The sequence below is a fragment of the Lipophrys pholis genome, assembly GCF_963383615.2.
Source record: "Lipophrys pholis genome assembly, chromosome: 7".
In the NCBI taxonomy this organism is placed as follows: Eukaryota; Metazoa; Chordata; class Actinopteri; order Blenniiformes; family Blenniidae; genus Lipophrys; species Lipophrys pholis.
Genome location: NC_137638.1, coordinates 29,018,744 through 29,032,219, shown reverse-complemented (window position 1 = coordinate 29,032,219; position 13,476 = coordinate 29,018,744). Strand labels below are relative to the sequence as shown.

General features: G+C 39.6%; 1 protein-coding gene across 3 annotated transcripts in view; it reads left to right on the top strand.

Moving 5' to 3' along the window:
- The first annotated feature begins 6,648 nt into the window (after positions 1-6,648).
- Positions 6,649-13,476, top strand: part of hk2 (hexokinase 2) — a 76,095-nt gene continuing 69,267 nt past the window's right edge. The window contains exons 1-5 of one of the 3 annotated variants that reach the window (XM_080468153.1): positions 6,649-6,932; positions 8,875-9,037; positions 10,584-10,732; positions 12,797-12,916; positions 13,087-13,131. In XM_080468153.1, the coding sequence (XP_080324279.1) occupies positions 6,870-6,932; positions 8,875-9,037; positions 10,584-10,732; positions 12,797-12,916; positions 13,087-13,131 (540 nt within the window). In that variant the 5' untranslated portion in view covers positions 6,649-6,869. Of the gene's footprint in view, positions 6,933-8,874; positions 9,038-10,583; positions 10,733-12,796; positions 12,917-13,056; positions 13,132-13,476 lie in introns of all 3 variants that reach the window. The other 2 variants (XM_080468152.1, XM_080468154.1) reach the window with 2 other exon arrangements.

Below are 13,476 nucleotides of genomic sequence, written 5' to 3'. Positions count from 1 at the left end.
AATCACTTAAAAGATTGTCATTGAAATGTGACTGAACTGCAAACAGACTAAACTTAAAAAACGTATTTTTCCAGCTGGTGTTTAGACTTTTTATTGTTGTTGTTAAAATAGGACTTGATAACAAATGTCATGTTGATATCTTGGAAATTGCCATCTTTTCATCAGACAATTGTGTATTATATATGTTCTGACTTTATATTAGTTGAAAAATCCACCAAAAAAAAAGAAAATTCAAAATCCACTCGACATGCTGGTTTCAGAAGTCCATTAACCATTATCACAGCATGGCGCCAGTATAGGAGTTCATTAGAAGCATTAAGAGAATCTGCCTGAATGCATGTTGCTGTGATGATGTTTTTCATCCACATTTATTTACCAGTTTATTAATATGTTATTGTTGATCTTTCATCTACAAGACATTCATTATACACCAAAGACATCACAGAATCTATGAATGGATTTAAATGCATGTTCAATTGTACTTCTATATGAAAGCTAGAATCAAAACAGAGCAAACACTCATGTAATCAGAGCAGACACATGGAATTGAATCATAATCTAATGAAGGGTCATCGAAGGGAACATTGAATAGTGATTATACACCAGCTTTAGTTTATTTATGAAGGGAATCAATGCAGTGCCCCTTACCTATTCTCGTGTTCTTTCTATGGTAAATAGTCAATGGATTTGTCCTAAACAAGGCTTTCCCACTGCTTCAGCAGTCCCCAAAGTCACGTTCACATATTCACACATGCACACCAAGGAGGAGGCTGCCATTTTAGACCACAAGGTTTCATTAAAATTGACTTTATGTTGAGATTGTAGTAGTTTTCATTTGTAATTGTTTTGATTTTCTAAAAATGATTTTCATCACACATACTCTGCACCACACCAGAGAAAAGCCTTAAAGTTTACATTTAAAGGTTATTTTGACACCAGTCGGGACCACTAAAATGTGTTTGACACTCTCATGTAGAGGTTAAATGTGAGTGCAAATATGTGTGAATACAATATGTTGCATGAAGTGACAATTTCTCTGGGGAATAATCTGCTTTTTCACTATTCGTTGGCCAGGATATTCTCCAGCCTCACCAGTCGGGGTATAAAGACAAAAACAACCAAGGTTGGAAAGATAGATGTTTTGAAGTTTTCATGCTTCACTTCCTCCTTGAGTCTTCACATTCTGCATGTTGACCTCCACCTTGTTTATGGCTCCTTGTTGCTTTCTTTCCTTGTACCTTCACTAGATCATAACACTTGAGGGGTTTTCGTCTGTTAAATCAAGCATGATTGATCCTGACAGCCCTTGGGTTTTGAGATGTGCACCATTTGTGTTTGATTTACTGGTTTTGGTCACCTGTTGACTCCTCCAATCTCCAGTTTGTGACAATTTGTTGTAAAACAGCTAAATGATCAATTACACAGCATAGAAAACCCTTTTAATGGAAATTGTCCCCACCACGAGAAACACTGCTACACTACTAAAGAATATGGAAATAAGCCAATCAAATGCAATCATATCTGTTTAGTTAGTGCATGATTAGCTCAATTTTTACCAAACAAAATGATTTCACTTATATATACAATGTTGTATACCCTGCTGCTCAGAAATACTACATGCTTACTGCATCCCAGTAGCTTTCACACAAATCTGTGTGAATATAGACTTTTTTGTTTCAACCCATAATTTCACTGCACAGCAAGAGATTGCACATAGAGACTCCAGCTGGAAGGTGACAATTATAACAACTCAGTGGTCGCATGTCTTTTTATTATTTAAGGAACTAAAATATGCATCACACTCAGTTGCAGGCGTGAGAAACATGCAGCCTGGAGCCAAAACCAGAGAATCCAATCCACCCCACAAGATGGCTTTCCAAAGCTTAAAAATGACCAACAAAATATAGACTGGGATGTTTTATTGAGAGTCACCTGTTGTATTTATTACTGTACTGATGATTTTGTGGTGTTTCAAAACGACCAGCATAACACTGAGCTGAGAGATCGGCTAAAGCCTGTGAGTTACTTGTTCTTGTAGGATCATCAGCATCAAAGTCACTCTGTGAAATTGATTATGAAGAAAAGAGCACACATGAAAGCTCCGGCAGAGGACGTCAGCTTGTGACATTCTACTGTATTTTGCACTGTTAAAGATGCAATAATGCTGAAATTGCATTTATTATTCTTTGAATTGCCCTTTTTTTTAAAAAAAAAGTTGAATTATTCATAATTTTGGCATTCTTTATTTTTTTGCACTAATAATGGAAAGTTTGGTATAAAAAGGACATTAAAAGGTTGTCGCCAGGAAAGGTCTGCCAAATAATAATCGCCAGTGGAGTACTTCACAATACCTGCAAGGCGGGGGGTGTACAGAAACGGCGCACCAAGCAGAGACCAGAACAAACGCCCTTTTAAAATATTAACTTTTTTCACACCTTCAAAACAATTGTCCGCACCGTGCGAGGCAACACTGATTAAACAAACGGAGAACATCTTTCCTTTGTCTTTGTCTTTCCGTCATCTTGTCTGTTTAAGAAACTCTTCTTAAAAGTCTTCCTCACTACTCTTAGTGGTTTTCCTCCTTCGGATCTCTCTTAGGGCTTAAGATGCTTTGTGAATTACTTTTATCTTAGTGAGGAAAAATTCTAAGAAAAGTGTTAAATTTCGAGGAATTGTAAGATTTTTCTTAAGAGTGACGTCACAGCGAGCTTCTTTCAGCCTCAGCATGCTTTGTGAATACGAACAAGGAGCACAGAGGCTTTTTTCTTCCTTACACCTCCTCACTAAGATAAAAGTTGCTGTCAACTCCTTGCTCAGGGTTTCTCTTAGACACTTCCTGAATCACTTTTAAGCTCAGAATTCCCTGCTGGGAACTTTTAGGCTAAGATAGGAGCTCTCCTAAGAGGACTCTGAGACGCTTCGTGACCGTAGGCCAGTCTCTAGTGTCCCGTGTTCCCTGACCTGTCGGTCCCTGTTCCGAGTTTCCCTTTGGCCCCCGTGCCTTCCGAGTTTCCCATACCATCAATGTGAGTTTCTGACTTACTCCTTGGTAAGAATAGAAAAAAAACTTAAATCTAAAGATCTCAAAGCCAAATCAAGTTTAATTCGATGTCGACACTTTTACTGCAAAAACAGTCTCTCATCTGTGTGTTTCAATGTAGAGAGTTCTTTTAACATTATATTTTATATTTTCACTCCACCATAGTAGCAGGAAAAGACGTGCAGTAGTGCAGTGGGTCTGCACATCTTCTTTTTCAGTTGCCTCTGGAAGAAGAGGCACTTGTGAGCCTTTTTAATCATGCCGGTAGTGTCTTGGCTCCAGGCCAGGTCTTCTCATGTGTAAATCACCTCTCTGCCAGTGCTCCATCAAAGTGCAGTTGGGCTTCAGCCTATTTTCATGCTGCCTGAAGTCCATGATAATCTTTTTCATTTTCAAGTTAAGCTTCAGGTCACTTCGTCTGAACCACCCACGACTTGCTGAACTCCCTGGATTCTACATAAGTCCAGCAACTATTGGATCATTGGCACATTTTAACACTGATATTACAACTGTGGCAACGGCTTGTGAACAAGGAGGAGAGAATTAGAATGCAGCCCTGAGGGACTCCAGGGCAGGGAGTGACTGTGGAGGAAGGACGATGGCTTGATGAAACACCGGGCGCCGGTTACACAACGTTTTCAATTGAAGACGCAAAACTTCTGTTGCAGTTTGGGATTCGGTTGACTTGATAACGATGCTCAAGAGACAATAGAATTAAACAATTTTAAAATGTGTTTCCTAAGCCTAACCCTAACGCAACTTTTCAAAAGTACTCAGGCTCCGTCTCTGTCTACGTCTCCGTGTTGACGGCGGAAATACTGCTTCAGGACACTGCAGTAGATGAACACTGACAATTGCTGCATCCAGAGTGTCACATGACTCCAGACCGTTTTAAAGTTGACAGTCACCGTGAATAGCAATCCAACATTATCATCTTTCCATCCAAATGTCCATGTATCCCCATGTTTATAGCGCATTGTTTTCTGCGCGTATGTGTGTGGTTTCAATTAAAAAACAAACAGCGCCAACTCTTGGCCTAGCATGCCAGCTACGTCGTTTTTAGTGCTTCTGCCTTTTCCATGCAAACGTTTTTCAAAATCGTAAACTTTTCTGAAACCAAAGATGCAAAAGCGATGCGTTTTCATTTAAAACATTGTCGTGTAAATAGGGTCTTGGTAGCATTTCTCACTGATTATAGAATAGAATAGAATAGAATCTTTATTGTCATTGTAACAAGAACAACGTGATTTAAAAGTGCCAACCCATCGGTGCATCATAAAATCATCCAATGAAAACATACAAATAAAAGCTGTGCATCTAAATTCCATCTATAAAAATGTACAAATAAAAGCTGTTAAAAATATACAAATAGAGGCGGAAAAACAAACCCCTCACTCATACACACCCAAGCGTACAGTACATTCCATTGCACTGGTCCCCTTGTACAATATATTGCACATTGTTTTTGTTGTGTTAAGTAAAGTGACTGCGGTGGGCTAAAATCTGTTTTTGACTCTGTTTGTTCTTGATTTTATTGCCCTGTAGCGTTTGTCTTCTTATGGATTGGTGCAATCCTAAATGTTGTGCAGGATTAAGGTACCAGCACAACTCCTTTATCCCCATCCTGGAAGCTTACGGCATATCGTAGGGGAGGGGGCTCATTGTACATTCAATCCCCTTTATTCATAATTTCTGAATAACATGTATTAGAATGAACCATTTAACAACAAGAAACCCAATATGCTCATGTTAATCAAACATATTTCTGATATGTCAACTGAAAAACTGCTTAGTTGATTTTTTTTGAGTGTATAGAGGAACGTTAAATGTCAAGATTCATAAAATGGGCACTACTCGGAAAGGTTTCTGTGTCACTGTCTGTGGATTAAAGCTGTGGAATAAATTAGGAACAGAGATAAAACAAATATCAAATATGAATCATTTAAAAAAACAAGATATATAAAGGAATGATTCTTGAGAGATGCAGTAGTTCATCTTTGTGAGGGTTTATTTTAATGGAGAATGTTGAATCCAAATGTAACACAGTTTATTGTAAACATCTGTGCAACTGCTGATGTTTAATCACATTTAAGGAACCTTCATCCTGAGTTGTTGACGGGGATATAGGGGTGTTAGAGGGGTCGGTGTCAATCTGTTTTTACTTCCTCCTACTCCTTTTCATTCATGCAAATGTAGATGAAGTGGAGTTTGTTGTTTCTTTTGTTTTTTGTTTTATTCATGTAAATGTTTCTTTTCTTTCTTTTTTATGTTTGTATGTTAAATAAATAAAGATTAATTCATTCATTCATTCATTCAAATACAAGATTAAGCATCTATTGACAAATTTGCCATAGTTTTTCATTGTTTTTCCGGACTCACAAATACACAGGATAGAATTCTATATTTGTTAAGCATTGTTGTTTTAGAAACTTCACCAGAACGTTGAATCACCAGTCAGAGGCTATTGCCCTGAGTTTCTGAACACTTTCACTGTTCTCTCTCTTTTTTTGACAAATCTTAAAAGATTGCATGTTTCAGGTCACTCTTCTCTTAGGAAATCAAAAGGTGCATAACCATAGAAGGTCTTGATCGCAGGAGTGTCATATAGGAGAGGGCATATTTCATTTTATGCTTTCATTTCCCCGGAGAAGGTTATGTGTGCACCAACTGAAAATAAGAGACAAAAACCTCCTCTCCATTGTAAGGTCTAGAGATGGGGATACCACATTCCCCGTGGAGTTTCCTGTGCCTGCAAGTGTCTGCAAAACCTGAAAGAAACAAGATGACATCAGTGTAATGGGCTGTATGTTGTATCACAGCATCACAGAATAATCACTTTAAAATGTATTTTCTTGCATGTTTCCTTGTATCACAGTCTGTACTTCAGCCATTAGTTTGTAGTCCCTTTTAATTTTCTGAAACAAGAAAAACAACACAAGTGATTCCCAAAAAGAAGTTATTTTAGATGTATATTTGTGCAGCATAGCTAATACAATTAAATAATCCGGCAGCTTACCCTGGAGCTTTAATTAAAACATCCACTTCCTTTTCACTGATGTACATTTGGTGGTAGAATCATCCTAATGCACAAATCATTTTCAGTTCTGTGGTACTTTAGAAATTATGTGGCAAAGATGGTTATACCCTGTCTAGGAGTGAAATCAGAAAAGTGACATTCCCGGCTGTGAAGGAAAAAGTGTCATGAAATTCAAACCTACACACACACCCACACACCCACACACCCACACACACACACACACACACACACACACACACACACACACACACACACACACACACACACACACACACACACATTTGTGGTGGTTTTGACAGGTGTGGAACGAATGATAATAATAATAATAATCATCATCATAATTTGTCTTTTGTAAATGCTCCTCTTGAAGTAGTTTTCAAATAATTTTATAATAATAAAAATATAGTTTTAAAATTTAATACGGTAAATATCACAGTGTGTTATTGTTATATATTTATGACTTTGCCCGAGGTAATTTGAATTGAGTACATAATTATATGAATACTTATATAAAAAGTTTTGGACCGCGCCTTCACTGCAGCCAATCAGCGCCCTCGGTGGAGATGACGTCACAAGCCCGTAAACTCCCGGAAGCTGGAAGTTTGTGTGACAGGTCGTGTTCCGTGTCTCAAGACGCGATTACTCCCCTCAAAAGTTCGGATACCCCAGCGATTGGCGACAGCAGCGTCGTGTTTTCCCGTCAGACACTCGGACTTGTGTGCCGTTGAGGTGAACTCGGTGTTCTCGCGCGAGGCAGGAGGACACGAAGACGCCAAACACCACAGACTGAGGATGATGGCCTCAAGTTTACCGGCTAACTGCTGCACAGACGTCCATGATGAGCAGGCGCAGAAAGTGAGTGTCCGTGTGGGAGGCGCTCCTCTGCGCATCTGTGGTTCCGTGATTTGGTACTTCAATCCCCCTGTGAGGTGCGGAAGCCTGCGGGGGTCAAAGAGTTCGTTTTAAGGCTGTTTGCGTGTGTTAAAGGAGTCGCGGGAGGAGAAAGGCGCCGCCCCCCTTTGTCTTCTGTTCGTCTCCTTATCGCAGTTGTGCGTTTGTTTTTGGTTGTTTAGTGTCTTCATGGGAAGATTTGTGACTCGTGACCGTGTGTATATCTTTGTTTTGACCTTTCTTGGTGGTGGGTTTCTTTTTCATGATAAATTAGTTTGTGAAAACATACAAAATGTCTGAAAAGTAGTTGGAAGAAGTAAAACTTTTTAAACTTCTCCAGTATTCAATAACCACATTTTACATACGTCCAGCTTCTCGAATGTCTTGTCTCGTATTTATTTTATAATAATTTCGTAGTTTGACATTTTCTGTAGCATTGTTTATAGTTGTCTACAGTTTGTCTTTGCCCTGTGTCCCTTTGCACCTTTTCCTGACCATTTCATGCTCATTTGTTCTTGTTTTCTGTCAAATTCCTTTTGTACTGCATCTCTGACATTTTCCTGCTTTCCTATCTGCATCATATAGTTATTGGTTGACTTGCCATGTTTAGAATTGTTGAGTTCTTTTTACTGATTGTGGCAGTTTTCTGTATTTCTTAAGTAGTTTTCTGATCATTATACATCTTTTTGACACATATTGCATGTTTATATGATTGTTGTCCGTCTACATCTCACTGGCTTCCATGTGTGTTCTTCCATGTGCACCTTTGCATTTGTTATTTTGTGGTGCTTTGTAGTTATCTCATTTCATTTTCTTGTTGTTCGGCAACTCTTTATGTCTCACTTTGCTTATTTTTCATGTGCATTACATATTTCATGTCTCGTTTTACACATTAAATGTTGTTTTGTGTTAGTTTTCCGTATCTTTTTCTCATTTCTGTGCCTTCTGTATCATCATTTTGCATGTAGTTGTTTTTGTGGCTTTTCATAGTACATTTCTATCAGTTTGTGGACTATCTGTTTTTTGTGCTGTTGTAGTTGCTATCTAGTTGACAGTATTTTTTCATACCTATTTCTTTCTATCTTGTGTTTAGATAAACTGCACATATGAGAACAGTAAGGCCTTTTCGGAGATGGTACACAGCCTCAGACCTATGGAGGCACTTTCAATGCCACAGCAGGATGCACTTGGTCATTTGAGCTTAAGTAAATTTCCCTGGTTGAAGCTGGTTCCTCCTCTGAATATTTGTTCCAACAATCAATCCACACCTGAAGCAGTGAACAAATAACTATATGTATTATTGGAATGTCTGGGCTTTGCCCCCTTTCCTTGTGATTGCTCTAAGTTTGGTTTCACACTCCTTGGTAATTGCTGAATACCAACCTGTGATTTGATAGTTTATTATCTGCAGCTATTTAACATTAAGGTAGATTTTGTGTATTACAACATTATATTAAAAAAAGAAAAATACAACAAAGCTTGCACAAGCTAGTTTTGGCAATAATGAAAAGAAAATCGCCTTTTTTTTTAAAATGACAAGAACCGAAGTCAGCGGTGGCCTCCGGTCAGCTTTATCATTCTGCATAAAGGGACAGAAAAGAGAGAAAATGTATTAGATGACAATTGCAAGGCCTTCATCAGCAACTTTTAAGTGTCGAATATCTAACGTGTCATACAGACGGATTCAAAGAAAACTGCCAAAAGAACGAGAAGAAGATTGCAAAATAAAACAGAACTTCTAACTTTTATAAAGGGAGTGCCACCAAATGACCCAGTATTTATTTATTTGTTTTAAATGCGTGCAGGTATATTATACCTGAACTTCATTTCTTTCCCGATCCTCAGAAATTGTGTTGAAATGTTTAGACTGGATGAGATGCGCTGAGATACACTTTTCCTCTTCCAGGTGGACAAATTCCTGCATCGTTTCCAGCTGTCAGATCAGCTCGTCATGGACGTGTCGATGAGATTTCGCAGAGAAATGGACAAAGGGCTTTGCAGAGACACCAACCCCACAGCCGCCGTTAAGATGCTGCCCACGTTTGTGCGCTCCACTCCTGATGGAACTGGTAATGCCACTTCCCTGATAATGATGATAAAAAAAAGTTCCCCCGTACAAATTTGAAGTAGTTTTGTTGAGTGCATAGTCAGACGCTGCCTGACCTTTCTGCATGAAGTGTATCCCCGGTCCAAATGAATGGCATGTGTATTCAAACCGTTCTCCTTGAAAGTGGCCAATTGAAGATTTGGAAGAGACGCAATTTGCTTTCAATTGCGAATTGCATACAGAACAAGAATGTTCTTTTCTCAGAATACCAGAGGTTGTTGCATCAAACACACCAAAATAATATTATGCTGAACAATGAAAAGATTCTTGCTTTGTTTAAGAGCTTCATCATGATGGAATTAGAAATATTTCAAGGTTGGCACCAACAGGCTCAACAAACTCATTAGATGTGGTGGGTGGAGATGGACTCGGTGCAGGCGGGCGGAGGCGGGAGGAGGATCAATGATTCTCATCCTCCAGGAAGTCCTGGTCAGCAGCAGAAGCACCTTCCGCTTCAGACTCAAACCACCAAAGTGCAGAAGAGAGCGCCAGGAGATCCTCCGTTCCTGTGGCAATAAGACTCTCAAACTCCTCCCTGTAAATAGTGTGTGTTGTGTTTGCCTGTTAAATCACACTGCAATGCTGCAACAGTCCCCGCTGAGCTTGACCCTGTATATATATTGACATTTAACTTAATATTACTTTATTTAACTATCCTGTTCATTCTGCATGGAGCTTTGGCAAAAAAGATCCGCCTGGAATTAATAAAGTACTTCTGATTCTGATTGTAAAGTTTGAGTCCAACAAGAAAAGAAAAGGAAATAAGTTCAACCTAAAGAAAATAAATGGCCACAAAATAGTTTCTGGGCAAGAATGAATGAACGAATGAATAACTTTTCATTCTTCGTTTGTTTTTGAGAGATTACAGGATGCAGTACGTTGTATCTTTGTATTCATGTACAAACTTTTGGATGCAATATGCTTCTGTAGCCGTTCGGGTTTTTTTTTTTTCATCATCTCAAAAAGAATCGAGTCGACAAAGGCAGAGCTGTGGTTGGTGCCACCTCTGCAGAGAACATTCGGTAGCTTTTTGATCATACAGCCTTTCAAACGCTATAATTTGAGAAGAATGAGGCGAGGAAAAAGGGTTAAGTTTTACAGAGAACATCAATTTGAACAGAACAAAGGCACTAGTCCTAGTTTGAGAGCAGGTCAACTCACGGCCTTGGTGTTTCTCATTTTGTTCTGGCCTCAGAGATTTGTAGAAAAACATTTTAGATTCTTTTTTTTTTCTGTTCGACTGAAAAAATACTCAAAAGCAACACTTTGTTCAGACGTTGTGGCCTTAAAAGCGGAAACATTACCTTGTGTTCCAGATGACATTCTCCATATAAATCCTCCAATACTCTGTGATATGAGTTTTATGGTTGAGGAACCTTTAGCTGATTTTCTCTCTTTGCTCATCCTTCCATTATCCGCATAACAAAGTCAAAACCACTGTTTCTATCACTTTAAGATGGAATGTTGTGTGTGTTTCCTTTGACATCTATTTCTATTTGTGTTCAAAGAACAAGGTGAATTCTTGGCCCTGGACCTGGGTGGATCCAACTTTCGAGTCCTCCTGGTTAAGGTTATGGGTAACGGCAAGCAGAAGGTGGAAATGGAAAATCAGATTTATGACATTCCTGAAAACATCATGAGAGGCTCTGGGGCTGAGGTGAGAACCTTTCCTCGTGATTCCTTTTCTTAGTATTTGTATTTATCTGGCCTGTCTGCCACTCTCTCTCTCCCTCTTCTATTCCTCTCTCTCCCTGTCCTATCCCATGTACTTCTCCCCCCAACCGGTCAAGGCGGATGGCCGCCCTTCCAGAGTCTAGGGTCCGCCCCACGCTTTCTTCCTGAAGAGGGACTTCTTATGAACTTCTCTCCATGTGAAGGAGTTTTTCCTGGCCACTGTTGCTTGTTACACCTGCTTGCTTTGGAAGGGTTTAGTTGGGTTCTGTTGTACTCTATCATTGTAAGAGCGCTTTGAGATGTCTGTTGATGTGATTTAGCGCTTTACAAATAAAATTGAATTGAATTGAATTCCTCAAAAATCTTTATCTCTTCCATCACTTTGTCTGTTTCCAACTTTTTGTTTAGCTCTTTCTTTTCTTTCATCTATCTCTTCTGATCTGTTTATATCTCTCTGAGGCCTTCTTTACACCAACAACGTTTTCAAGTGAAAACCGAAAAGGTTCGTTCGTCTGTTTACACGACTACACTACTTGGAGCCAGTGAAAATGCAACCGTTTCAAAATGGCTGTCAAAGTTGAACTTTTTGAAAGTGCTCCGTTTAGAAGGTGTACACGGGGGGAAAACGCAGCTTCAACCCTCCATGTTCCGTAGTATAAAGAGTTCTTCTGCACATGTGCGAGTAGACGGACAATAACAACGTTTGCCAGAGTCATGACTCCCAGTCCATATTCTCCTGGGACTTGGCAGGTTTGTAGTTGAGTCATAATTGCTATCCAACTTCCTTGTCTGTCCATACGAAGGTCCATGCACTATGTTTATAGCGTACCGTTCTCCGCGTGCGTGTGTGTGTGGTTTCATTACATAAACTAGATCAGGCACTCGGTAGAGAGCATACCTTCACCAACGCCACATTGGTCACCATGGAAACCACTGGTTATTTGATCCACCACAACACTCCTTCCATCATTTGTCATGATTGTTTAGACTGCTCCATGTTGTTGAAATATTAAGGTGAATGATGTTCTATTGGCTCCCATTCTTCAGCGTGTCTACGATTGGAGTAACTATCTGACCTCCCCAGGAGCTGTTTGCTCCCAAAGTCTAATGGGTTGAACCTTGATGACCGTTCAAGGTTTCTCACTTGAGATATTATCATGTGGAGGAGGCCGCACTCTGTCTCTGTCTTATCTTGTACATGTCAGTTTCTCTCTGTCTGTCTGTCCCTGAGGTCCTCATGGTCCTTGAAATCTCGTATCCAACTCAGTGTGGAAGATTAGTGACTCTAATTTGAGTTTCCCGGCCATCTCTCTCTTTGTTTTTCTTTTCATTTGGCTTGACTTCTGTATGTCCATTTCTTTCCATGTCTCCCTCTCTCTCTCTCACCTACTGTCTCTGTCAGATCTGAATATCACTTTAACTATTGATATCTTGCTGAATCTTTTTTTTTTTTTTTTTCAACGATTTCTATCTTCTGTCTTGGTGAAAGTCCACTTCTTCAAATCCATAAATAATATTTTCAAATCAATTTTTCTATGCTGACGTCAAACCTGTGGGCTCACCGTTCAGAGACCTTCAAACCCATGTGTGGGAGGTGGCACACTCTTTGGTACAAATCACAAGACGCAGATAATATCGAGGGACAGTAATGGAGATGAGATGCTGCATGTTTGTACGTGTTTTAGAAGTTATTACACACGGAAAATCAAGTCTTCATTGCTCACCAACAGCATTTTATTTCTGCACTAAATCAGTCTTTAAAGCAGCTGGAAGCTCTGTTTTACTAACAATAAACCTGTAATACGCCTTTTTGTAACCTCGTTTTCTGCTCGTCTAAGTTGTTTGCCATATGCAAAGCTTTAGGCTAAACAAATTGAGCAAAATGCTTCTGTGCTCTTTGAAAACTTTGTCAATTACCAGTGTTGGATAAAGACTGCTCACGTATTGAGTAAATATCTGCAGCATCTATGCAAACACACTGTGGTGACGTTTAAACTCACTAATCTGCTGGTGTGTTATAACACATTTGTTGTTTTGTCTCCTGTAGTTATTCGATCACGTCGCTGACTGCCTGGCTACATTTTTGGAAAAGTTGGGCATTAAAGACAGAAAACTCCCTCTGGGCTTCACCTTCTCCTTCCCTTGTCTTCAGACCAAGTTGGACGAGGTGAGAGATTTTCTGTTCTGGTTCAGTTGCGGTGTCGGGTGACACGCTGGTCTGTCATCCTGTCAACTTGTTCATCACGACTTCAGCCGTTTTCCAAATAAACTGAGGATGCAGGGTGGCCTCATTGTTGCTCATTCCAGGATAAAAATGTATCACCTGTCATAACTCAGGAATTTGGACCCAAGAGCACAGCACAGAAGCAAAGGTGTGACAAGGTAATAGGTTCAATGACTTAACATGACTTTGTGGATGGTTGGTTTAACTGGGCGAAGGAGGTGGTGGTGGAGATTGGTGTCAGTGGGTTTGGCTGTGATGTGACTCGAGACGGATTCTCAACAAAGGCAAGCGTTTAAGAAAACATTTGTAGATGAGTAATCTGATGTCTATTTTGGCATGAACACTATGTGGACAAAACAAAACAGTCTAACCAAACAGGTTTTAAACTCCCCTGCTTTTTCACATATTTCTTACATGCCAGCGAGCCAGAAGAAAAGTCTGTCCTCAAACTGAAAGTGCAGAAGAAGCGATACTTGAAACCGCCGCCTGCGTACGACCTTCAA